The sequence below is a fragment of the Anomaloglossus baeobatrachus genome, chromosome 1 (genome assembly GCF_048569485.1).
Source record: "Anomaloglossus baeobatrachus isolate aAnoBae1 chromosome 1, aAnoBae1.hap1, whole genome shotgun sequence".
NCBI classification, from domain to species: domain Eukaryota; kingdom Metazoa; phylum Chordata; class Amphibia; order Anura; family Aromobatidae; genus Anomaloglossus; species Anomaloglossus baeobatrachus.
In genome coordinates this window covers 843009452-843031561 of record NC_134353.1, presented here as the reverse complement: position 1 = coordinate 843031561, position 22110 = coordinate 843009452, and the positions used below count along the sequence as shown (strand labels likewise).

The 22110-nt window shown below is 49.2% G+C and overlaps 1 protein-coding gene across 1 annotated transcript in view; it reads left to right on the top strand.

Moving 5' to 3' along the window:
* The first annotated feature begins 8893 nt into the window (after positions 1–8893).
* The window catches only part of RASGRF2 (Ras protein specific guanine nucleotide releasing factor 2), a 429820-nt gene continuing 416603 nt past the window's right edge, over positions 8894–22110 (top strand). The window contains exon 1 of the mRNA XM_075325142.1: positions 8894–10160. Coding sequence (XP_075181257.1) covers positions 9885–10160 — 276 coding nt within the window. The 5' untranslated portion in view covers positions 8894–9884. The remainder of the gene's footprint in view (positions 10161–22110) is intronic.

The window sequence follows — 22110 nt, the reverse complement described above, 5'->3', positions numbered from 1 at the left end:
AGGAAGCGGTGATGTTGTGTGCGACATGCTGGTGTAGCGCGGGCACACCTTTCTTAGAGAAGTAGTGGCGACTAGGCATCTGGTACTGGGGCACAGCGACAGACATAAGGTCTCTAAAATCCTGTGTGTCCACTAGGCGGAAAGGCAGCATTTCGGTAGCCAAGAGCTTACAGAGGGATAGAGTCAACCTCTTAGCTTTGTCATGGGTCGCAGGAAGTGGCCTTTTATTTGACCACATCTGAGGGACAGAGATCTGGCTGCTGTGTGTAGACGGTGTTGAGTAGGGTGTCCCTGGAAAAATGCAGGTTTGTGAGGAAAGTGCAGGCGGAGTCATGATGTTGCCTTCATCCAACGTTAGTGCTATCGATGTCTGAGAGAGCTGTACACACTCACTTGTTTCCCCTTCCAAACCAACTGACGACCTACCAAGCAAACTGCCTGTTGCGGTTACAGTGGTGGAAGTTGTGGGTGGAAAAACAGGTGTGACAGCTGTCCCCACAGTCCTAGAAGATGACGAGCGCGCGGATGCACTGGAAGGGGCATGCGGTGGATGGTTCGCTCCGCTAGGCCGCATTGCAGCACGGTGAGCTTCCCACCGGGCCATATGATATTTATTCATGTGACGATTCATGGAAGAAGTTGTCAAACTGCTGAGGTTTTGACCTCTACTAAGAGAACCATGACAAATTTTACAGATCACATAATTTGGGCGATCTTTTTCTATGTCAAAAAAGGACCAGGCTAGGCAAGGCTTAGAGGCCATGCGACCTGTTGATCCACCCCGAATAATGCTCAGAGGCAGAGTGGTGGCTGAGGATGCAGTTGTAGACGTGCTACCAGTACTCCGACTGTGTCCAGGAAGGCGCAAGGTAACTTCGTCATCAGTTGCATCCTCCTCCACCACCTCTGTTGACCTCCTCGAGTGCCTGACTGTGGGTTGACAGTAGGTGGGATCTAGAACTACATCATCAATTGTTGTGTTTGCACTCCCCTCCCCCTCAGACCGAGCCTCTTCTTGCCCTGACCGAATATTTAAGTTGTCATCCCAATCGGGTATCTGCGTCTCATCTTCATCAGTATGTTCCTCATTGTCTATAACCACAGGTGTTACAGTTTGTGACAAAGGGTCAACATTATGCTCAGAAACTTGGTCCTCACGGCCTGAATCAGAGTCACAAAGGTTCTGGGCATCACTGCAGACCATTTCCTGTTCTGTACTCACTGTAGCTTGGGAGCAGACCTCTGATTCCCAGGCTATAGTGTGACTGAACAGCTCTGCAGACTCAGCCATCTCAGTTCCACCATACTGTGCAGGGCTGATGGAGACTTCAGAGCTGGGAGAAAGCAAGTTTGATTGGGATGACAACTCAGAGGACTGGTGTTTTTTGGATGCGGTACTTGAAGTGGCTGAGAGGGCACTTGTTGGACCAATTGAGATCCATTCAAGCATTTTCCTTTTTTGGCCATCATCTACCTTTGTTCCTGTTGTTCGTGTCCGTAAAAAAGGGAGCACATCGGATTGTCCACGGTAAGTAGTAGACATCTTACTTTTGCTGGTAGATGGTCTATCTTCAGCAGATGATAATGGAGCTTTGCCACCTTCCCCACGGACAAAACCTTTTTTGCCTTTTCCACCACGCCTCTTCCCCTTTCCACCAGCATCTGTCATTTTGCCACTCATGTTGATTGCGACAAGATTGTGCACTGAAAATGTGGTAGTAAAAATTGAGAGGTGGTGTAGATTGCAGTGGTGGTCTAGCTTTATTAACAGCAGAATAATAAAGAATAAATATCCCTGACAATGCAACTACAGTCCTTAAACTGGCAGCAAAAATACTAGTATAATGGCTTAGTTATAATGAGTTGGAGTGTGCAATGCAGGCAGACGCGCTCTGCAAATGTCTTTGCACTAGTGTGACTATAGCAAAGTCCAATAGCCACGTATAGGATGCCACTAGGTACACTGAGTGTTTGCTAGTATAATGGCTTAGTTATCATGAGTTGGAGTGTGCAATGCAGGCAGACGCGCTCTGCAAATGTCTTTGCACTAGTGTGACTATAGCAAAGTCCAATAGCCACGTATAGGATGCCACTAGGTACACTGAGTGTTTGCTAGTATAATGGCTTAGTTATCATGAGTTGGAGTGTGCAATGCAGGCAGACGCGCTCTGCAAATGTCTTTGCACTAGTGTGACTATAGCAAAGTCCAATAGCCACGTATAGGATGCCACTAGGTACACTGAGTGTTTGCTAGTATAATGGCTTAGTTATCATGAGTTGGAGTGTGCAATGCAGGCAGATGTGCTGCAAATGTCTTTGCACTAGTGTGACTATAGCAAAGTCCAATAGCCACGTATAGGATGCCACTAGGTACACTGAGTGTTTGCTAGTATAATGGCTTAGTTATAATGAGTTGGAGTGTGCAATGCAGGCAGACGCGCTCTGCAAATGTCTTTGCACTAGTGTGACTATAGCAAAGTCCAATAGCCACGTATAGGATGCCACTATGTACACTGAGTGTTTGCTAGTATAATGGCTTAGTTATCATGAGTTGGAGTGTGCAATGCAGGCAGACGCGCTCTGCAAATGTCTTTGCACTAGTGTGACTATAGCAAAGTCCAATAGCCACGTATAGGATGCCACTAAGTACACTGAGTGTTTGCTAGTATAATGGCTTAGTTATAATGAGTTGGAGTGTGCAGAGGACACGAGGGTACAGTGCCAGGATTTTGGGGCTCTGGGTAGAGGAATGGAAGCCTGCCTTTCTATTCCCTCCTAATAGGGAAATGCAGGGAGGAAATCCCTGACCTTGGCTACACAGACGCTGGCGCTGTTTTCAGGACCTGTCACCTATGGCTCTGACCCTGCCGGTTTGAGCCCTTAAAAGGACTGCTAGAAAGTGCTCTCCCTAAGCTGTCCAGCGCTGTGTATGGAGCGCATACAGCTGTATCAGCGATAGGACTCAAGACGGAGCTGCGACAGTGATGTCTGACACCAAAGACGCAGAAGAGATAATGGCGTCCTGGAGGAAAATGTCCGGTTTTATAATGCAGGGACATGTGACATGGACATCCTATCACACATGCCGTTGCTTCTCTGGCTAAAAGTCCACTTAGCTGTGTGTGTGTCTGGGATTGGCTGACATGCTGGCCCGCCCCACAAGACGCGCGCGCTTAGGGAAGGAAGACAAGAAAAAAAAAAAAAAAAATGGCGATCGCCATTATAGAAACAGCAGTGATCTGAAGGCGCTGTTCACGCACACTATACACTGAAATGTCATAATAGTGTGATTCACAGAGTGACTTACACTATTACAGCAGAAACCAAGCTAGGATTTAGCTGGTTTTTTGCTGCTAGAACCGTTCTCGAACGTTTCTAGAACTAATCGAGCTTTTTCAAAAAGCTCGAGTTCTAGTTCGATCTAGAACATGCCCCAAAATCACTCGAGCCTAGAACTGGAGAACCACGAACCACGAACCGCGCTCAACTCTAGTCACAACTTCTATATCAGCGATATATAAAGGCAAACAGCTGCAGCCTCGAGCAGAGTAGAGTAAATTCAGAAGAAGGGACCGGGTATCTTGCTAAGCTATCACCACATCGGGATGTAATATTATTTCATGTCTTTAATACTTATGCACAGGTCAACGCATTTCGGAGGTCGCAGCCTCCTTCCTCAGGACAACATGCAAAACATAAATAATCTGATCTCAACAAGGATGAGCCGATATAATATATATATATATATATATATATACACACAGTCCATCAACGTCACAGGACCACCCCCCAATTTTTTCAAATCTTGGCGAGATCCTTATCAGTTTAAAAAACGGTATATGAATTGCAAGAAGAACTTCTCAAATTACATCAAGCTTCAGCACGGAAGACTTTTTTTTAAAAATATTGCAAGTTTATAATAAAAGGAAATAAAGAGGGGCGGTCCTGTGACGTTGTTGGAAGGTGTATATATATCGGCTCATCCTTGTTGAGATCAGATTATTCATGTTTTGCCTGTTGTCCTGAGGTTATTTGGATGTTTTTGGTCATTATGATTTAAAAAGAGAAAACACAGTAGTTTGACAATAAATGTTCTTACCCAACCACTAAACATGAGTGGAAAAAAAGATTTTGTGTTATCATTCATATTCTCTGAAAAAAGGCCAATAAACCAAAAAATCTGCCAGGGAATGTAAACTTTTGAGCACAACTGTATGTCCCAATCCAGATTTCTGTCCCCTTCCTGATATATATGTCCTCCTTCTGGTATATATGATTCCTTCCTGGGCCCCTGCTGGCATATTTGTCAGCCAAAAGAATTGAAAACATTTTACTCACCTTCACAGGCCAGCACTTTGTGCGGCGTCCTCACTGAGCAGCAATGTAATTCAGCTGGATGTAAGCCCTCCGACATGCATCTGTGACGCCCTGGATTAGCCAGGTCGTCCCATACACCGCCCCCCCCTCCCCCCTTAGTAAGGTGACAGCAACCAAACTACAAAACCCTTGTCACCTCCCTCTGGGTTTGATGTTCACACCAGGGGGGGAGGAGCCAGGCGGTTGGTTCCGCCCACCGAGAGGTTCACAGGCCCGGAGGCGGGAAAAACAGTAGTCTAGTCTAGTCTAGTCTTGACAGTGAAGTGGAGTGGAGTGAAGTTCAAGGGCAGACCTGTGCCTAGGTCTGCCATAGTATACACCAGGTGTCTGGGTTGGAGCCCAGTCACCTCTGGCAAGGCGGCAGACGAGCAGACGGTGGTGGCCGCCTGCAGGAGCTGTGATTACAGCCGGTGGAACTGTAGGGACCGGGGGCGGGCGGTGGCCCGCCGGTACCGAACCGGGGAACCGATTGGAAACCGAAGCACCAGGAGGGGTACTCAGACCCAGTACGAGGTCCAGAAACAACCGGGCTGAGTCAAATCAACTGATTGAGGACTGGACTTTAGGACCTTTCCCACATAAGACCTGACTGAAGACAACAGCCCAACCATAGGGGTAAAGCCACCGCCCAGGCATAGAAACCCGAGGGGCCAGCGTCTGCGGGCTAAGAGGGCTCTCCCGACACATATCAAGCCGGGGAGCGGACTACCATTGCTCAGGCATAGGAGTCGTGATTTCTACACAAGTGAGGTGCAGGAGAAAGGCGGAAACCACCAACCTGTTAAGGGGAAAAACTGCAGCCGGCTGAAGGCACCGTTCACCATCTTGTTTGGTTTACCAGAGACTCCAGCGTGTTTATCATAGTGAGTACACCAGTGCCTTCGGGCCGCGCACCGCACCGACACCCCAGCACACATCCATCCCCTCAGCACCTCCCTCGGGCCCCCGGGACCATCATCCCCCTACCCATGGAGGGGGTCAACACCAAGCTGCGCAACACCGTCCCCGACAGCCTAGTCAACGGCAGCGGTGGTGTCCATCCATTCACCACAACCCGTGGGTGGCATCACGAACTTAAATCCCCTACAAACCACTGCGGCTCCGGCCGTGGACCTCCCCACCGAAGTCCCTACGTGTAGCGCCAACCCCCTTTCAGAGCGACGTGACCCCCGGGTCCGTGAAGAGCTCGAGCCACGCACCGACGAGCACGGATCCGAGCGGCTCGGCAGCCGGCCGAGCCCCGGGGTGGTACACATCCAGCTGAAGCAAAGCAGGGGCTGGGGTCAGCAGGCCCCACCACCACCCCCCGACGATCCCTCGCTCCTGTATTCAGCTCACTGAGCACTTACTGTCCCAGCGTCCTCGCCACCTCGGAGGCTCTGTTAAATGCAGCAGTGTGATGAGGTCGCAGTCATGATCTCATCACGATACTGCAGGCTGAGCCACTGGATGATGCACCACAGCGCCCTGCTCTGCCCCACTGCTCCTGCCTACAGCACATGGCTAATTTGCATGAGACGCCCCTTCGCATGCAAATTAGCCATGTATAGTAGCCAAAGCGACACGGCCGGCTCCTCTACTGTGGCTGTGACTGGGGAACAGTGAAGAAGCTTAATAAAGCAAAGTAATTACCCAGGTCCCGGCTGGACCCACTCTTAACCGGGCCCCCTTCACCAGTCATGGTTTTCATGCCCTGATGGTGGCCCTGATTATTCCTGCTGTAAATATTCAGTGTACTAGGTTGCTTCTCCTCTGGCTTTTCATCCTTTTCCTTTTAGGACGCTATGGAGCTCTTCTTCCATTCAGCTACTTTAATTTTCCCTGGACTTCTGCTGGTGATATTCAATTCCTCCACAAGCTCTGGATGCAAGCAGGCGGCTTGCAGTCAGCCGTAGGATCATTGCTGCTCTTTGCTTAACTTCTTCCTGAGGCATCTGGAGCTAAGTTATTTATGCGCTTTCCCATGTGTTTTCTCCCTGTGTCTTCTTTAGTGTATAGTGAGGTTGACGAAGAGCTCATCCCACCAAAGCCTATTTAGGGTGGTGAGGGACCCCAGGGGCCAGCAGTAGGTTTGGTCAGGGGTCAGCATCTACCTCCTCCCTAGACAAAGGGTTTCCCCTCCTTTTCACCGTTTGCTTGGTACTCCCCCGTACCTGGTACGTGACAGACAGGTAGGCAGTGTGAACACAGGGGTAGGCACTGTGATCGTGTCACCCACAGGGCAGGCAGTGTAATCAAGATGCACATAGGGGCAGGCAGTGTGATTGCGGCATACACAGAAGCAAGCAGTGTAATCGCAGCACACAGAGGTAGGGAGTGTGATGGCAGCACACAGAGGTAGGGAGTGTGATGGCAGCACACAGAGGTAGGGAGTGTGATGGCAGCACACAGAGGTAGGGAGTGTGATGGCAGCACACAGAGGTAGGGAGTGTGATGGCAGCACACAAAGATAGGTGTGACGCCCTGGACTAGCCAGGGGTCACAGGTAGTCCGACGCACCACACCCCACCCTAATAAGGTAATAGCAGCCGCACATTGAAACCCTGAGTCGCCCCTGCCAGGTCCTGACGTTCACACCCGGTGGGGCGGAGTCAGGCGGTTGGCCACGCCCACCGAGGAGTTCGGATGGCCTGGAGCGGGAACACAAGACAGAACAGTGTTGACAGTTGACAGAGGAGGAGTGGTAGAGAGAACTAGGAACTGTCAGGGGCCTGGGTAGGAGCCTAGGTACCCTTGTCGGCCAGGAGGCAGACGGTAGTGCCGCCTGCAGGAGACCGGGAAGACGACCGGTGGAACCGTAAGGGACCGGTGCAGGGTAGTGGCCCGCCGAAACCGAACCGTGGAGCCGACTGGATACCGGAGCACCAGGCAGGGTACTCAGACCCCGAACTAGTCCAGAAGCCACTGGATCTTAGTCAAATTAACTGATTGCGGTCTGGACCTCAGGGTACTTTCCCACCTAAGTCCCGATTGAAGGCAACAGCCCAACCAGTACGGATAAGTGCCACCGCCAAGGGCCAGAGATCCAAAGGGCCAGCGTCTGCGGGCAAACGGGCTCCTCCGGCATACACAAGTCGGGAAGTGGACTACCGTTGTGAAGGCATAGGAGTCAAAAATCACTACACAGAGGTGCAGGAGGAAGGTGGCCATTACCAACCTTACTAGGAGAACACGCAGCCGGCTGCGGGCACCGATCATCACCGAACTTGGTTTACCAGTGACTCTTTGTGTGATTATAATTGTGAGTACAACAGTGCCATCAGGCACCGCACCACAACACTCCGCCCTGCACCCCGGCCCTCGCCAACCGGGCCCCGGGACCAACATCCCCTACCCACGGAGGGGTCAACACCTAGCTGCACCATTACACCGCTCCCGGGAGCCCCCATACCTTCACTGCAGCGGTGGTGTCTACAATCACCACAACCTGTGGGTGGCGTCACGAACTTTACCAATACCGCGGCTTCGGCCGTGAACCGTCCACCACACCACCCCTACCCGTAGCGCCAGCAAGATCACCCCCCTTTTACACAGGGTCAGCAGTGTGATTGCAGCGTACACAGAGGCAGTGTGATTGCAGCGTACACAGAAGTAGGCAGTGTAAACACAAGGGCAGGCAGCGTGATTGCGGCACACACAGAGAGGTATGCAGTGTGAACACAGGGACAGGCAGTGTGATTGCAGCGTACACAGAGGCAGGCAGTGTGATTGCAGCACACACAGGGGCAGGCAGTGTGATTGCAGCACACACAGGGGCAGGCAGTGTGATTGCAGCACACACAGGTGCAGGCAGTGTAATCGCAGTACACAGAGGTAGGCAGTGTAATCGCAGTACACAGAGGCAGGCAGTGTGATTGCAGCACACAGGGGCAGGCAGTGTGATTGCAGCGTACACAGAGGCAGGCAGTGTGATTGCAGCACACACAGGGGCAGGCAGTGTGATTGCAGCACACACAGGGGCAGGCAGTGTAATCGCAGTGCACACAGGTGCAGGCAGTGTAATCGCAGTACACACAGGTGCAGGCAGTGTAATCGCAGTACACAGAGGCAGGCAGTGTGATTGCAGCGTACACAGAGGCAGGTAGTGTGATTGCAGCACACACAGGGGCAGGCAGTGTGATTGCAGCACATAATGGTGCAGGCAGTGTAATCGCAGTACACACAGGTGCAGGCAGTGTAATCGCAGTACACAGAGGCAGGCAGTGTGATTGCAGCGTACACAGAGGCAGGTAGTGTGATTGCAGCACACACAGGGGCAGGCAGTGTGATTGCAGCACACAATGGTGCAGGCAGTGTAATCGCAGTACACACAGGTGCAGGCAGTGTAATCGCAGTACACACAGGTGCAGGCAGTGTAATCGCAGTACACAGAGGCAGGCAGTGTGATTGCAGCACACACGGGGCAGGATTGTTGGGACGCGGAGGATGCTGTGCTTACACTTGTGCTGCGCTCAAAGCCGATTACTGCGCCTGACACACTGCGCCCCCTGCTGGACGCCGGCCATCTCCTGCTCGCTCAGCTGTCAAAGCTCCCGGAGCCGTGGATCTGGGTGGGGGGAGGAAGCAAGTTTGGGAGTGGGACCTTGCGACTCCCTACACGTGGGATCTCCGCAGACTTGTAGCTGCTCCTCCATAGAGCATGATCCGGCGGTGAGAGCGCAGCAGCCCTGACACCCGATAATAGGAGGCAGAGCCCGGCTACTCCTCTGTGTGGGATCTGAGCGCCGAGCACCTGCGGATCCACAGACACCATGAGTAGCGCCCTCCCGCCTGCGCCGCAGACCTGGACTCAGCCGGACACCTGGACCTAGGGCACCTCACCCCAGAAGATGCCCATATTCCCCGGGCACCGGCCACAGCGCCCATAGGAAGAGCACCTGCAGGTTGGATCCTGCACAGACACGTGCACAACCTACTGCAGACTCTCATCCCTCACCCACTGACCCTGGCACACAGCACCTTCACTGTTACCCACGGACCCTGGCACACAGCACCTTCACTGTTACCCACGGACCCTGGCACACAGCACCTTCACTGTTACCCACGGACCCTGGCACACAGCACCTTCACTGTTACCCACGGACCCTGGCACACAGCACCTTCACTGTTACCCACGGACCCTGGCACACAGCACCTTCACTGTTACCCACGGGCCCTGGCACACAGCACCTTCACTGTTACCCACGGGCCCTGGCACACAGCACCTTCACTGTTACCCACTGACCCTGGCACACAGCACCTTCACTGTTACCCACGGACCCTGGCACACAGAACCTTCATTGTTACCCACGGACCCTGGCACACAGAACCTTCACTGTTACCCACGGACCCTGGCACACAGAACCTTCACTGTTACCCACGACCCTGGCACACAGCACCTCTCCGGGGAGTGTGGCCGTCACTGATACCCACTGGCATCCAGCTGTAGGGGTCACTGCACCACGGTGCGCCCAGGGCCATTCCCCAGGAGCCGCTGCTGGGGGGACTATGCCCTGAAGGTCCGGATCATGCAGAAAAGTGTGCGGTGTAACGAGGGGCATGCCTTGTACCTTGCCTTCCTGGCCCGCAAGGAGGGCACCAAAAGGGGCACTCTCGGTAAGAAGGCGACCGAGACCAGCAGGTGGCACGAAAAGTGGTTCGCTCTGTTCCAAAATGTCCTGTTCTATTTCGAGACGGAACAAAGTGGAAGACCCTCGGGGATGTACATGTTGGAAGGCTGCAGCTGTGAGAGGGTCCCGGCTCCCATAGTGGCCAGTGGGGGGAAGGAGACCATGGAGAAGCAGGTAAGGCAGAGGGGGCTGCTCTGGGGTCCAGGTTTTAAGCTCTGGAATTTATAGTGCTAAAATGCCTTCTCTGCAGACAGTAGTTCCGAAGTAGCATGTTTTTTAACCCTTTAAAAATGGCTTGTACCATTTTTTGCTATAATGTATCCAGGTGTGTTCGGTAAATGATGGCTGGCCAGCAAGGTGAGAGCGGGAAGTGGGTGTAACAAGCTAAAGTGTCTGGTAATGATGCCCAGATGAATGTTCTGGGAGGAGCGATACATATATTATTCCTACATCTCCGAACTGTTGTGCTTTGTTTGTAAACTTTGTAACAAAATGATCCAAAATGACAATACTGCCTCCTATTATGTGAAGCGGGTCTGCGGGCACATTCAGAGGGGTCTGCGGGCACATTCAGAGGGGTCTGCGGGCACATTCAGAGGGGTCTGCGGGCACATTCAGAGGGGTCTGCGGGCACATTCAGTGGGGTCTGCGGGCACATTCAGTGGGGTCTGCGGGCACATTCAGTGGGGTCTGCGGTCACATTCAGAGGGGTCTGCGGTCACATTCAGAGGGGTCTGCGGTCACATTCAGAGGGGTCTGCGGTCACATTCAGAGGGGTCTGCGGGCACATTCAGAGGGGTCTGCGGGCACAATCAAGGGGTCAGGTGAGAGCTTTACATCTGGATCTCCATAGAGTTTCTAGGTTACATGAATGTGCCCAATATTGTATAATGAGCCACCATCAGTGCCTGATTGTGGAGAAATTTGTAAAATCCACCTCCAATTCTGGTCCCCTCTAAACACAGAACTGACCAGGACCCAGTGCAGATCAGAGACATTAGATACAATAACTGAGCTCCTCTGTATCACGGGGGTGATACATTGTGACACCCAATAGAATGACTTCTTGGTTACTCCTATTCTAGAAGATGTTACCTGTACAGGGCGAGACCCCCGATATCCCAAACACTCCCACAAACATCAGAAGTAAGTCAGGAGAGCCAGTTCTCGGAGCTTGTATGGAGTCTTCATTACGACTTATTTCCCCTCTGAATTGTCAGGTGCTGCGGAATATGTTGGAGAATACTACTGATATAATTACATTACTACCTTATTCCATAATACTAATGTAAGAAACCTTTCTATTCAGCCACTATAAACTGCAGCTGGGACCATGTACAGGGCAAATACCAGGGCCGGACATATCATTGGTGCAACTTGTGTGGCCACACAGGGACACACGAGGTTGGGAGCCATTTCTACCTCCAAAGCAGGTGTAATTGTACATTATGATGAGCTATTGGGCTGTAAAGGACCCCTATACTGTACCATACTAAAGGACCCCTATACTGTCCTTACGCAGGGCCCTCTTCTGTCTGTGTCCACCAGTGGTAAATACACAATAGTGCGTGTCTGTGCACAGCGATCGCACAGGAATATTGTAAGAATCTGGAACTCTGACACAGGCGGACATTGTCAGTACTTGTCTAGCATAACTCCAGATCCGTGAGCTTTATGGGGAGATTCAGGAGCATCTCTGAAAGATTTCCCAGCAAGGCTAGAGCGGCTCGGAGACGTTTTCCCAATCACTGGCAGATAAGCCTGCTTACCATCTGCCGAACAATACCCCTTACTACAGGGGCTGCACAGCGGAGCTCGTCCACTACATATCCCAACCAACCTGTGAGCTTCAGCACATCACATTCAGAGCAATGGGAAGTCACCAGAAGACTAAAACAAGAGTTTTCTAATATCACAACCTATTAGAGAATAGCTCTAGAACAAGCAGATCTGTGACATAATATACAAATGAGATCTTTTAATAATTCCAATCAGCGCAATGAGACATCAGCAGTAAAATGTCACATCTGCAAAGCTTTGCAATCTGAATGTTGTGAAGGCACCTTATGATATTCTAAGGACCATGTCTAGGGATGTTCCACCATCTGTCCATATTACTGATCATCTAAACTCCTTCATCTGTAATACTTCGTTCAGTTCTCCTATCGTTGTCTGTGTGACCCGTGCGCCCTGTACCTGCAGACACAGATGGACCCTGGATATGTTCTGATATGTAACTGTTGCAGGAGGGCTGCTCGAGACGCTCGGATCCGGGCTCGTGGCGGTGGCTCGAGGGGAAGCCGGACCCGGGCCTGAGCACACGTCCGTCGCCCGCAAGTGAAAAGGGGGTTATTAGATGGGGAAGGTTTTGTCAGTGACGCCACCCGTGGTGTGCGGTGATTGTTGGTGACACCGCCGCTGGAGGTGACGTCCGGAACTAATGGAGTGGGGCAACTGGATGTTATCCCCTCCACGGGTAGGGGAGGTGTTGTCCCGGGGCCCCAATACAGGTGAGATGGTGCTGTGGAGAGCAATCTGCAGGGTTGGACCGAATGGTATTGGTGTACTCACAGTTCTGAATTATTTACACAGTCCAAAGGGTTAACCAAATTGCCAGTGACCGGTGACCTCCGACGGGTGTGTTCAGATCCCACACCCTGGTATAGCAAACAGAGCTCCCTTCCTCCTGCACTTAGTGTTGTGTCCTTGTTGCTGACTACTCTACATGAAACGGGGAAGTCCATTCCCGGTGATACTGTGTGTTGGGAGTTGTGGCCCGTGAGAACTGACCCGTGGGATGTTAGCAGGCAATTGCGGAGCCCTATACCCCTCGTTGGGCTTCTGTCTCGCTCTATCTGGGCCTCCTGTGGGACAAGACCTGAAATCTTGTCCTCGGCTGGTCAATTAGTAAGGTGCCTGAAGCTGTCCTTGCTCTAGGGTCCAGGTACCCTGTGTGCACAGCCTCCGGACCGGATCCTCGCTGTCGGCACCGCTACAACCCTGCCCCGGTCCACTTAAGGTCTCCCGCGACTGGATGTCCGTCGACTGTGACCCTGTCTACCGACTGCCACCTAGTCAGTAGTCCAGGGGCTCCAACCGCTAACTACCCTGTCGCTTCACACTCCTCTCGCTTTCTCTGTCTCTCACTGAACTGTCTTGTTCCCTCCCATTACACCTAGGTGGGCATCTCAAACCACTTGGCCCCGCCCACTAGTGTGTCCCTATTGTCATGGGGGGGTGACTAGGCTTTGCTGGCTGGTGTTATGTACCTAGATGGGGGATTTGTGATGGAGAATCAAGGAGGAGGGAATCCTGCACCTGGAAGAGGGGTGCAGTCATCTGTGACACCCTGATTTTGTCATGGCATCACATAACCAGACGGCTGTAGTCAGATTCTATACTAAACCACTTCAGAACCGTTTGTTTTATATTGTGTACACCTCTAATTCCTTCCATGTTTAATACTGAAAATTGTTAGAACTTAGGTAATTAGCAGCAGTTTAAAAATAAAGTGATATTCTTAATGGAGTCACCTTTCTGTGTTCAAATATTTAGTTATTTTTAAAAGTGATAAAAGAAAATAAGGGAGGGTTAGATAAGGGAAATATTAAATTTAAGAGGTCTCAAACTGGTAAAAGCAATAATTAGCCCTCTTACATCACCTAGAGCTACCGTTCTGATTATTTCCCGGTCACTGCTGGTCACTACTTTCTGGCCTTGTTTTACCCGGTCTCTGCTGGTCACTACTTTCTGGCCTTGTCTCAACACTCTAGAAATGGCCATTGTGGCCAGTGGAAATTGATGGTCTAAGTAGTCAGTCAGGCCGGTCTCGTACATCCAACATTCATGGTCCATGTACAGACCACGATGTTCAGATCAGTCACTGATCTCTTGTCACAAACACAATAATTGTTGAGTTAGGGGAAATAAAACCAATTCGGATGTTATGGTTTGCACTTGCACCTTGACCGTTGGACGTGTGATACTGAGCTTTAGCTACACGCATCGGCCTCCTCAAATTATGGACTCAATTTAACCTCATCCTAAAAGCATAATGGATAAGAAGTGGGGTGAGGGATTATGTTACAATCTTATTACGAGAGGCAGCTGATAAGTCTTTGGCTTTTTGATCTTTTTTTCTTTCAATGGTAACAAATGTTACATCACATGAAAGCCTTATGTGTCTAATATGTTTTCAAAATTTTGTTTGTTGCTTATGGCAATAGTGTTCTATGCACGCGGGAAAACAAAATAGCGGAGTCTAATGTGATATTCACAGCAACTAAGAGTAGAGGAGTGATAAAATTCTTGTTTCTGCAAGAAAAGTCCGTGAAGGATATTCATGCTGATATGTCGCAGACATTGGAGGATCAATGCCCTTCATATTCCACAGTTAAAAATGGGGTTACCAACTTTAAAACGGGGGACTTCAGCACCAATGATGAGGAACGTCCTGGACCACAGAGAGTGGTTGTTTCTGAGATTGTCGATGCTGTGCACAACCTCATACTGGAGAATTGACGAATTTCAGCTAAAGCAATAGCAGACATCATGGGGATTTCTCGTTAACGTGTTTGTCATTATTCATGAACATTTTTGTCTATGGAACTGCTGGCGATAGCAGAGTACTGCGCTCTGTAGCGATCGGAGCTCTCATAGTATGAAATGAGAATTTGCGGTCACCACTATGGTCACTGGGACCAGCAACAGTCAGAATGGGGGAATCTGGGGATCCCCTTCTAGGAACCTAGATCTAGTCCACACTTATGACCTCTCCCTGTGGGTATGCCATAGCTGTCTGTTGTGACACAACCCTTTAAGCTGATTGTGACCGTCATCTGTTGATCACTTTCCTCTGTCTGACACAATGTATATTCTGCATGTTTTATAGCTGTGGAAAATCTTAGGAACTGAACAGAAGTTCACTTATAATGTTTCGCTTTTGCATGTTCTGTTCTCTTAGGTAAAATCTGCCTTTTTTAAACTGAACCAGCACCTGCATTTATAGAAGAAATAGTGCATATACCTGGAGAGAATCCTTCTGCTATATTGGCAGCATTGGGTCAGGGCATGACCAGATGCTGTCCCTTCATGTAATGCCAAGCGGTCACCCTAGCTATAGGTCAGATGAGGTTACTGGGTAGTCTGCGGATTAGAGAGGTGGAGACTGGGAATAAATCCATTCTGGGGCTTGTCTGTCTCTTTATAACATTTCTTATTTCCTCTAAATCCTTTATTTATCCTGAGGTTTCAGTCAGTTTACAAATAAAAATATCTGCTCGAGACTTCACAAATGTAAAGAATTGGGAAAGTTGCACCTGCAGTCACGTCTTGTACATCTTTCCGGCACCTGAGGCAGATGCTTTATTCTGTCCCACTGATTGTTAGGCTGGGAACCTGCAGAGAGAATAAATGAGGACCTAGACAGTTGTTTAACTGGCTTTATTATCATAGGATGTCTCCTGTTCACCTTTCATTTAAAGGGGCCTGTCCAAAATCCTTCCCCCTCCCCAAACCGTTAATGATTGCATAACGCTTTAAAAGATAAGTCAGTGATCCCTGTGTCTTCAAAGCACTGCCCCAGTAGCAAGAAATTGCTTTAAGCTGTCTGGAAGTGCAGTGGGGTGTGGTGATGCACTTCTAGCTTCTCAGCCTCACGATGCGTTCTCTACCTAGCCGAAGCCTCCCCTGGGTCATTGACAGGTCAGTGGCCATGTACAAGAGCAGACAACCTGTTAATCAGTTGTGGGAGGCTGCCGCTAGGTAGGAAACCCAGTATAAGCTAGAAGTGCATCATCATGACTCGCCCCAGGGCTATGGGGTACTCGGTCCCGGGCAGTGTATTACTGGGATGTGTCACTGGGTGGCCGTTGCCCGGTTCCGTGACCCTGGGGGTCGCTTGAAAGGGGTTATGTACAGGGGAATATTTAATAAAGTTTTTATCGTAACGCCACTTGCGGATTGCGGTTATGGAAATAGAACCGCCGCTGCACAGTCTCTCACCACTGGGGCTGATGGTAATGGCAGACTGGATGTTGGGCCCTCCGCAAGTAGGGCCGGGGCCCCAGGGGATAAGTGATGGCGTTAGGTGCGGAAAGAAGGTAGGCCACTCAAGGGATTGCAGTGTAACTGGGTTCTTTACTCACAGCAGTTTGATGGCTGTTACCCGGAGGAAGGCTGGTCCTCACCACTGGTCCCCTTCCAGTGCCGGTGTGGTAACCTGGTGGCTTACTTCCTCTGCACCTGTCTCTGGTTGGTGGGTCCCCATGGCTTGGAGCGTCTGGGGGTCCCCTCCCGGTTGTCTCTCTGTTCTGGTCCATATGGCAGGCAGTTTGAACCCTGTCAGGTCGGTCCTCAGGTCCCGATCTCTGGTTCGCCCGTCACTGCTGGTGCCCCCGGACCTTACAGTCAGTGAGGTCCTGGATGGTCACCTCACCGTGCAGATTTTATCAGGTCTGCCTGGAGCGTTTGCCTGATCTAGGGCTCTGTACCTAGTTGGTGCTATGGTTCCGAGAGCACTCCACCGTACTCCTTCAGCAACCACACACCTGTGCCTGACAGGTCACTGTTACACGCTACCGTCAGTACAGGTACGTTCATCTCCACTTACTGACTACTCGCTGTCTGCCCCCTCCTCCCTGGTTGCCGTCTAGTGGACTGGATCGGCTCCACCCCCTGGGTGGCCATCCATTGGGTTCAACTCTAGTCTGTCACCAGTCCTTAAGGAAGAGAAAAACTGGGATTATATATGAGTTTTTGGTGTTACCGGCAGTGGTCTTCCAGGTTCCTGGGGTTAGGACCTGCATCTTTGACAGGATGCAGTACCTTGTAGCTCCTGATGGCTTCAGGGGCGCTGCAATCAAACCCAAATTCATTAATAAACAACTTAAAGCACCACGCCAGCGTTTTTGTAAATCTTAAGTCCTTAGCCCCCTGTCTGATATTCACCCTCCGGTATCTTCATCTTCTATAGCCACCACTCCAGTCGGTGTCCGGCCATTTGTGAGCTGTCGGAAGCTCCAATGTTGTATGACGTGTGCCAGAGGTCACAACTAAATATAAGTCTATGAGAACCTTGTTCTGGCTCTCATAGAGATGCATTCGGAGCTTGTGACGTAACGTCTGACTTCCGGATTGTCAGAAATGATGGGCACAAAATGGTGCCGTAGGACCAGAGTAGCATCAGTAAAACCTGAAGCAGCCGGAAGGTGAGTATAAGACTGGAACAGGGGACTTACATTTAAAGCTACACTTCAGTATTGAAAAAACCCAGCTGGAGTGGTGTTTTAAAAAAAAAAGCTATTTCCTTGCTGGAACAGTGCTTTGTGGTCATAAATAGGGATGAGCGAACCCAAAATCTGAGGTTTATCTTTAGGTTGGAAAGAGATAAATAATCATGGGCCTTCCCAGCCCCTAGCTTTACCGTGACTGGTTATCAAAAATAGGGGGGGTCCCTTGCTATACTTTTGTTTTAATTATTTAAATAATTTAAAAAAACTGGTATCCCCTCTTTTTTCTAACCATCCAAGCTAATGCACACAACCAAGTGCTGCAGCCCCCAGCTGTCTGCTTTACCTGTGCTGGTTATCAAAAATAAGGGAAAACACATTTTTTTCTGTATCCACATTTGTTTGCAGGGCAGTTGTCCTGCTCTTAACCCCATTTTGCGTCCTTTTGCAGTCCCTTAGCCCTTACTTCGAGCCTTTTACAGCACCAAGGTTCGGGTCCCCATTGTCTTATATAGTCAGTCTTATATTAATCCAGCCAAAACCGGAGAAGCAGATCATTGACGGGTCTGCTCGTGCCTAGTCATAAATGGATCACTGGCTTATCTTTCATAGGGATACACAATCGTATAACTGGAGGTGTAAAAGGGGCTTCCCTGACATAGCGGTGGACACCACAGATTCCTTATCAGGGTCTATGAAACTAAGCCACAAGTGAACTCCAGCATGCACATTGATGAAGGTCCGAGGTATTAGGACCGAAACGTCTGTGCTCTGTTCACTTTGTAAGGATTTAAAAATAAAAAAAATCACCGCTTTTGTTCAGAAATCTGAGTGCCAAGTCTCTTTCATTCCAGCACAACAGTGACCCAAAACACACAGCCAAGGCAACAAAGGAGTGGCTAAAAAAGAAGCACATTAAGGTCATGGAGTGGCCTAGCTAGTCTCCAGACCTTAATCCCATAGAAAACGTATGGAGGGAGCTGAAGCTCCGAGTTGCCAAGCGCCAGCCTCAAAATTATAATGAATTAGAGATGATCTGCAAAGAGGAGTGGACTAAAATTCCTCCTGACATGTGCGCAAACCTCATCAACCATTAAAAAAGTCTCACTGCAGTGCTTATCAACAAGAGTTTTACCACCAAGTATTAAGTATTTAGTTTTGTTTGCCAGAGGGATCAAATACTTATTTCTTTCTACAAAATGTAAATTTATATAATTTAATTTATACAATGTGATTTTCTGGATTTTGGATACTGTCTCTCACTGTTAAAATTAACCTACTCTTAAAATTATAGACTGTTCATGTCTTTGTCAGTGGGCAAACTTACAAAATCAGCCAGGGATCAAATAATTATTTCCTTTACTGTACGTCACTTATAGAAAACCTTTAGGCTATGTGCGCACTGAGAAATGAAATTTCCGTGCGTACATTCCGCAGGCTCTTAAAGATTACCGCACCCGCGGTAAAAAACCGCGGCAAACCGCACCCGAAAACCGCATGCGGTTTGCCGCGGTTTCACCGCGGTATTGTCCGCGGTTTTGCCGCGTGCGGGTTGGGATGTGCTTTATTGCATTCAATGCAATAAAGCACATTGGAAAAAAAAAAAAAAGTCATTTAATTCTGAGATAGTAGATAGACAGAAGAATAGATAGAGGGATAGATAGATAGACAGAGGGATAGATAGATAGAGGACAGATCGCTGCATTTCCCACGGGCGGCAGTGAGTTCACATTACCGGCCGTGGGAAATGACCGGTAATTACCTGTGCTGTCTGCTGCATTCATTCAGCGCTGTGTCTGTGACACATCGCGGCTGGATGTAAGCAGTGCAGGACCTTGTGGATTACGCCGGAGCGGTGGATTACGCTGGAGCTTTGTTTCGGGAGGGGTTAATAAAATGGTGAACGAGGCTTGTTTGTTTTATTTAAAATAAAGGATTTTTCTGTGTGTGTGTTTTATTCACTTTACTTACGGGTTGATCATGTCAGCTGTCACATAGACGCTGCCATGATCAAGCCTGGAGTTAATGGCGGTGGTCCCCCACCATCATTAACCCCTTGTATTACCTTGCTGCCACTGCTACACGGCAGCAAGAAGAGCCGAGGACACGCCGGTGCTGCCGCATAATGCATGCGACAGTCCCGGGGCAGCTGCGGCTGATATTCTCGGCTGCCGGAAGGGGGAGTGAGGCGGGGGACATTATCCCTGCCCCTCTCCCTCCCCAGCCTGAGAATACCGGGCCGCCGCTGTGTGCTTACCTCGGCTGGAAGGTAAATATGCAGCGGAGCCCACGTTCTTTGTTTTCTATATTTCCGTTTTCTTTCTATGTGTGTTCTATGTGTCTGTGTTCTATGTGATCTATGTCTGTGATGTCTGTGTGTGTGTGTGTGTGTGATCTGTGTGTTTGTTTACTCTCTGCTTTACTTCCTCTTCCTGTAATGACATCACTTCCCTGCAAAACCGCAGACAGGCGATGTACATTACCGGAGGTAAACCGCGAAATACCGCAGGGAATAACGCAGGAAAACGCAGTGAACCGCACAGAATTTGCTGCCTGCGTTATTCCCTGCGGGATTTCATGATTAACATTGGAGTCAATGGAGTGAAATCCCGCAGCGATGTGCGGAAAAGAAGTGACATGCACTTGTTTTTGCTGCGGGATTCCCGCAGCAAAACATGCAGCTGTCAAATTCCGCCCAGTGCGCACAGGATTTTTTTTCTCCATAGGATTTGCTGGTGATTCACTGCAGAGATGTTATGAACATTTTCTGCAGCGAAACATGCAGCAAATCCGCAGAAAATCCGCAGCAAAATCCGGTAAGTGCGCACAGGGCCTTAGTCTGATCTCTAGGACCCTACTGATCATGATGGTGAAAGAACTCCACTGCTTTGTTACCTTCACAGTTTTTACTTTGCCCAGCAGCGATCACTTCACATCTAGCCGTGTAGGGAACTGCATCTGCCCCTTGACTTGAATGGAACCACACTGCAATGGGAGGCTGGGAGTGCAACTGTGCAGAGGAAAATCTGTAATGGGAATACATTGCTCTGACCCCTTCATTCTCACTTACTGAGATTGGAATCCAACCTTAAAGGGAACCAATCACCAGGATTTTCCTAAATAACCTAGTGCCAGTATAGCACTGGCTTTATCAGGCTGATTCTATACATACCTGTTGTGGTCAGTTCGGGTGTTTAGGTTTTGAAATCCAAGAAAGTAAAGTTTATAAAATCAGCAGCTTCTTGAGTGACAGCAGCTGAGGAGCAGATAATTGCATACTTATCCCCTCCCCCTGTTAAAATTAGCATAAGTATTATACAATAGATTTAATGTTTGACTTCCAGGACCTGTGCTGAGGTCATACCCATGTGACCTGAAGGGGCGGGGCCTCAGCTAACCTAGCTGATACCAGGAAGCAACACTTTTCTGTTTGCTGAGGCCTCGCCCCTTCTGGTCACATGGGTATGACCTCAGCACAGGTCCTGGAAGTCAAACACTAAATAAATTGTATAACACCTGCTAATTCTAACAGGGGGAGGGGATAACTATGAATTTCCCCCCACTATTATCTGCTCCTCAGCTGCTGTCACTCAACAAGCTGGTGATTTTATAAACTTTACTTTCTTGGGTTTCAAAACCTAAACATCCGAGCTGACCACTACAGGTATGTATAGAATCTGCCTGATCGTGCCAGTATAACACTGGCTTTAGGTTATATACGAAAATCCTGGTGATTGGTTGCCTTTAAAAAAGAATGTGTTTCTTTGGTGGAATTTGACCATTCATCTGTCACAAGTTTGTCCATTTATTGAATGGTAAGCAATAAGCATGCAATACTACATTTTCCCCAGAGAGATGTGTGGCCTGCATCTTGAACCACTATTAGCAATTGATTATTAAGGGGTTTATGAACCTGCAAGGACTAGTTGATCACGGTCTTGGCTTCAATAAAAAAACATTTTGCCTTGATTGAATGACCTCTTAATGTTTTCTTGCACTGTTGTATTGATGGCCTGTCCATATGTACGACCATCATTATTTGATCTGTAAGGGTCCAACACCCAATACCCCCACAGATTAGCTACACTGCAGTGAGGGCTGTACCTAGTTATGCAACTTTCTCCCTTGTTTCTCCTCTGTTTGATTGGCAGGAGTGATGAGCCGTTATAAGGATAGGCATTAACTGAAGTACCTGAAAAGTCCTTAAAGTCTGAAATCTTCATTAAAACACGACTAGGACTCTTTCTTAAATTTGATAGTTATCATAAAGTTATTCTTTTGTTAGGGATCTTCTAGAACAGTTGTAAACAGTATTGATAGCCCATCCATAGAGTTTGGGGAATTGGGGGTGATGGGAGGGCAAGTGCTTGGTAGATAAGAAACCTTAAAACAAAACATTGACAGGCTACGTAGCTTGAAAAATGATCCAGGCATGGGAAGAAGAGTCTTGGCATAGAAAAAAAGCAGAGTCCACTGGGTGGCTTCCTCCAGCTTCTCCCCGCCTAGCTCGGCTTGACTGACGGGTTTCTCTATCAATACAAGTGAGAGATTCATCTACTCCTAGCATGCTCATCTGTCAACATACATTTCTTGACAATGTTGCAGCATAGCCATTTCTTTATTTATTTTACTCACTTATATAGCACTTTTAATTCTACAGCGCTTTACAGATGTGATAATCATTGTCAACATTGGGGCTCACAATCTAAATTCCCTACCAGTATGTCATGGAGTTTGTGAGGAAACCCACACAAACATGGGGAGAACATACTAACTCTTTGTAGATGTTATCCTTGGTGGGATTTGAACCCAGGACCCCAGCACTGTAAGACTGCAGTCCTAACCACGGTGCCTACTCATTTTGCCTGTGGCTCGGCACCATGAAATGGCTGACA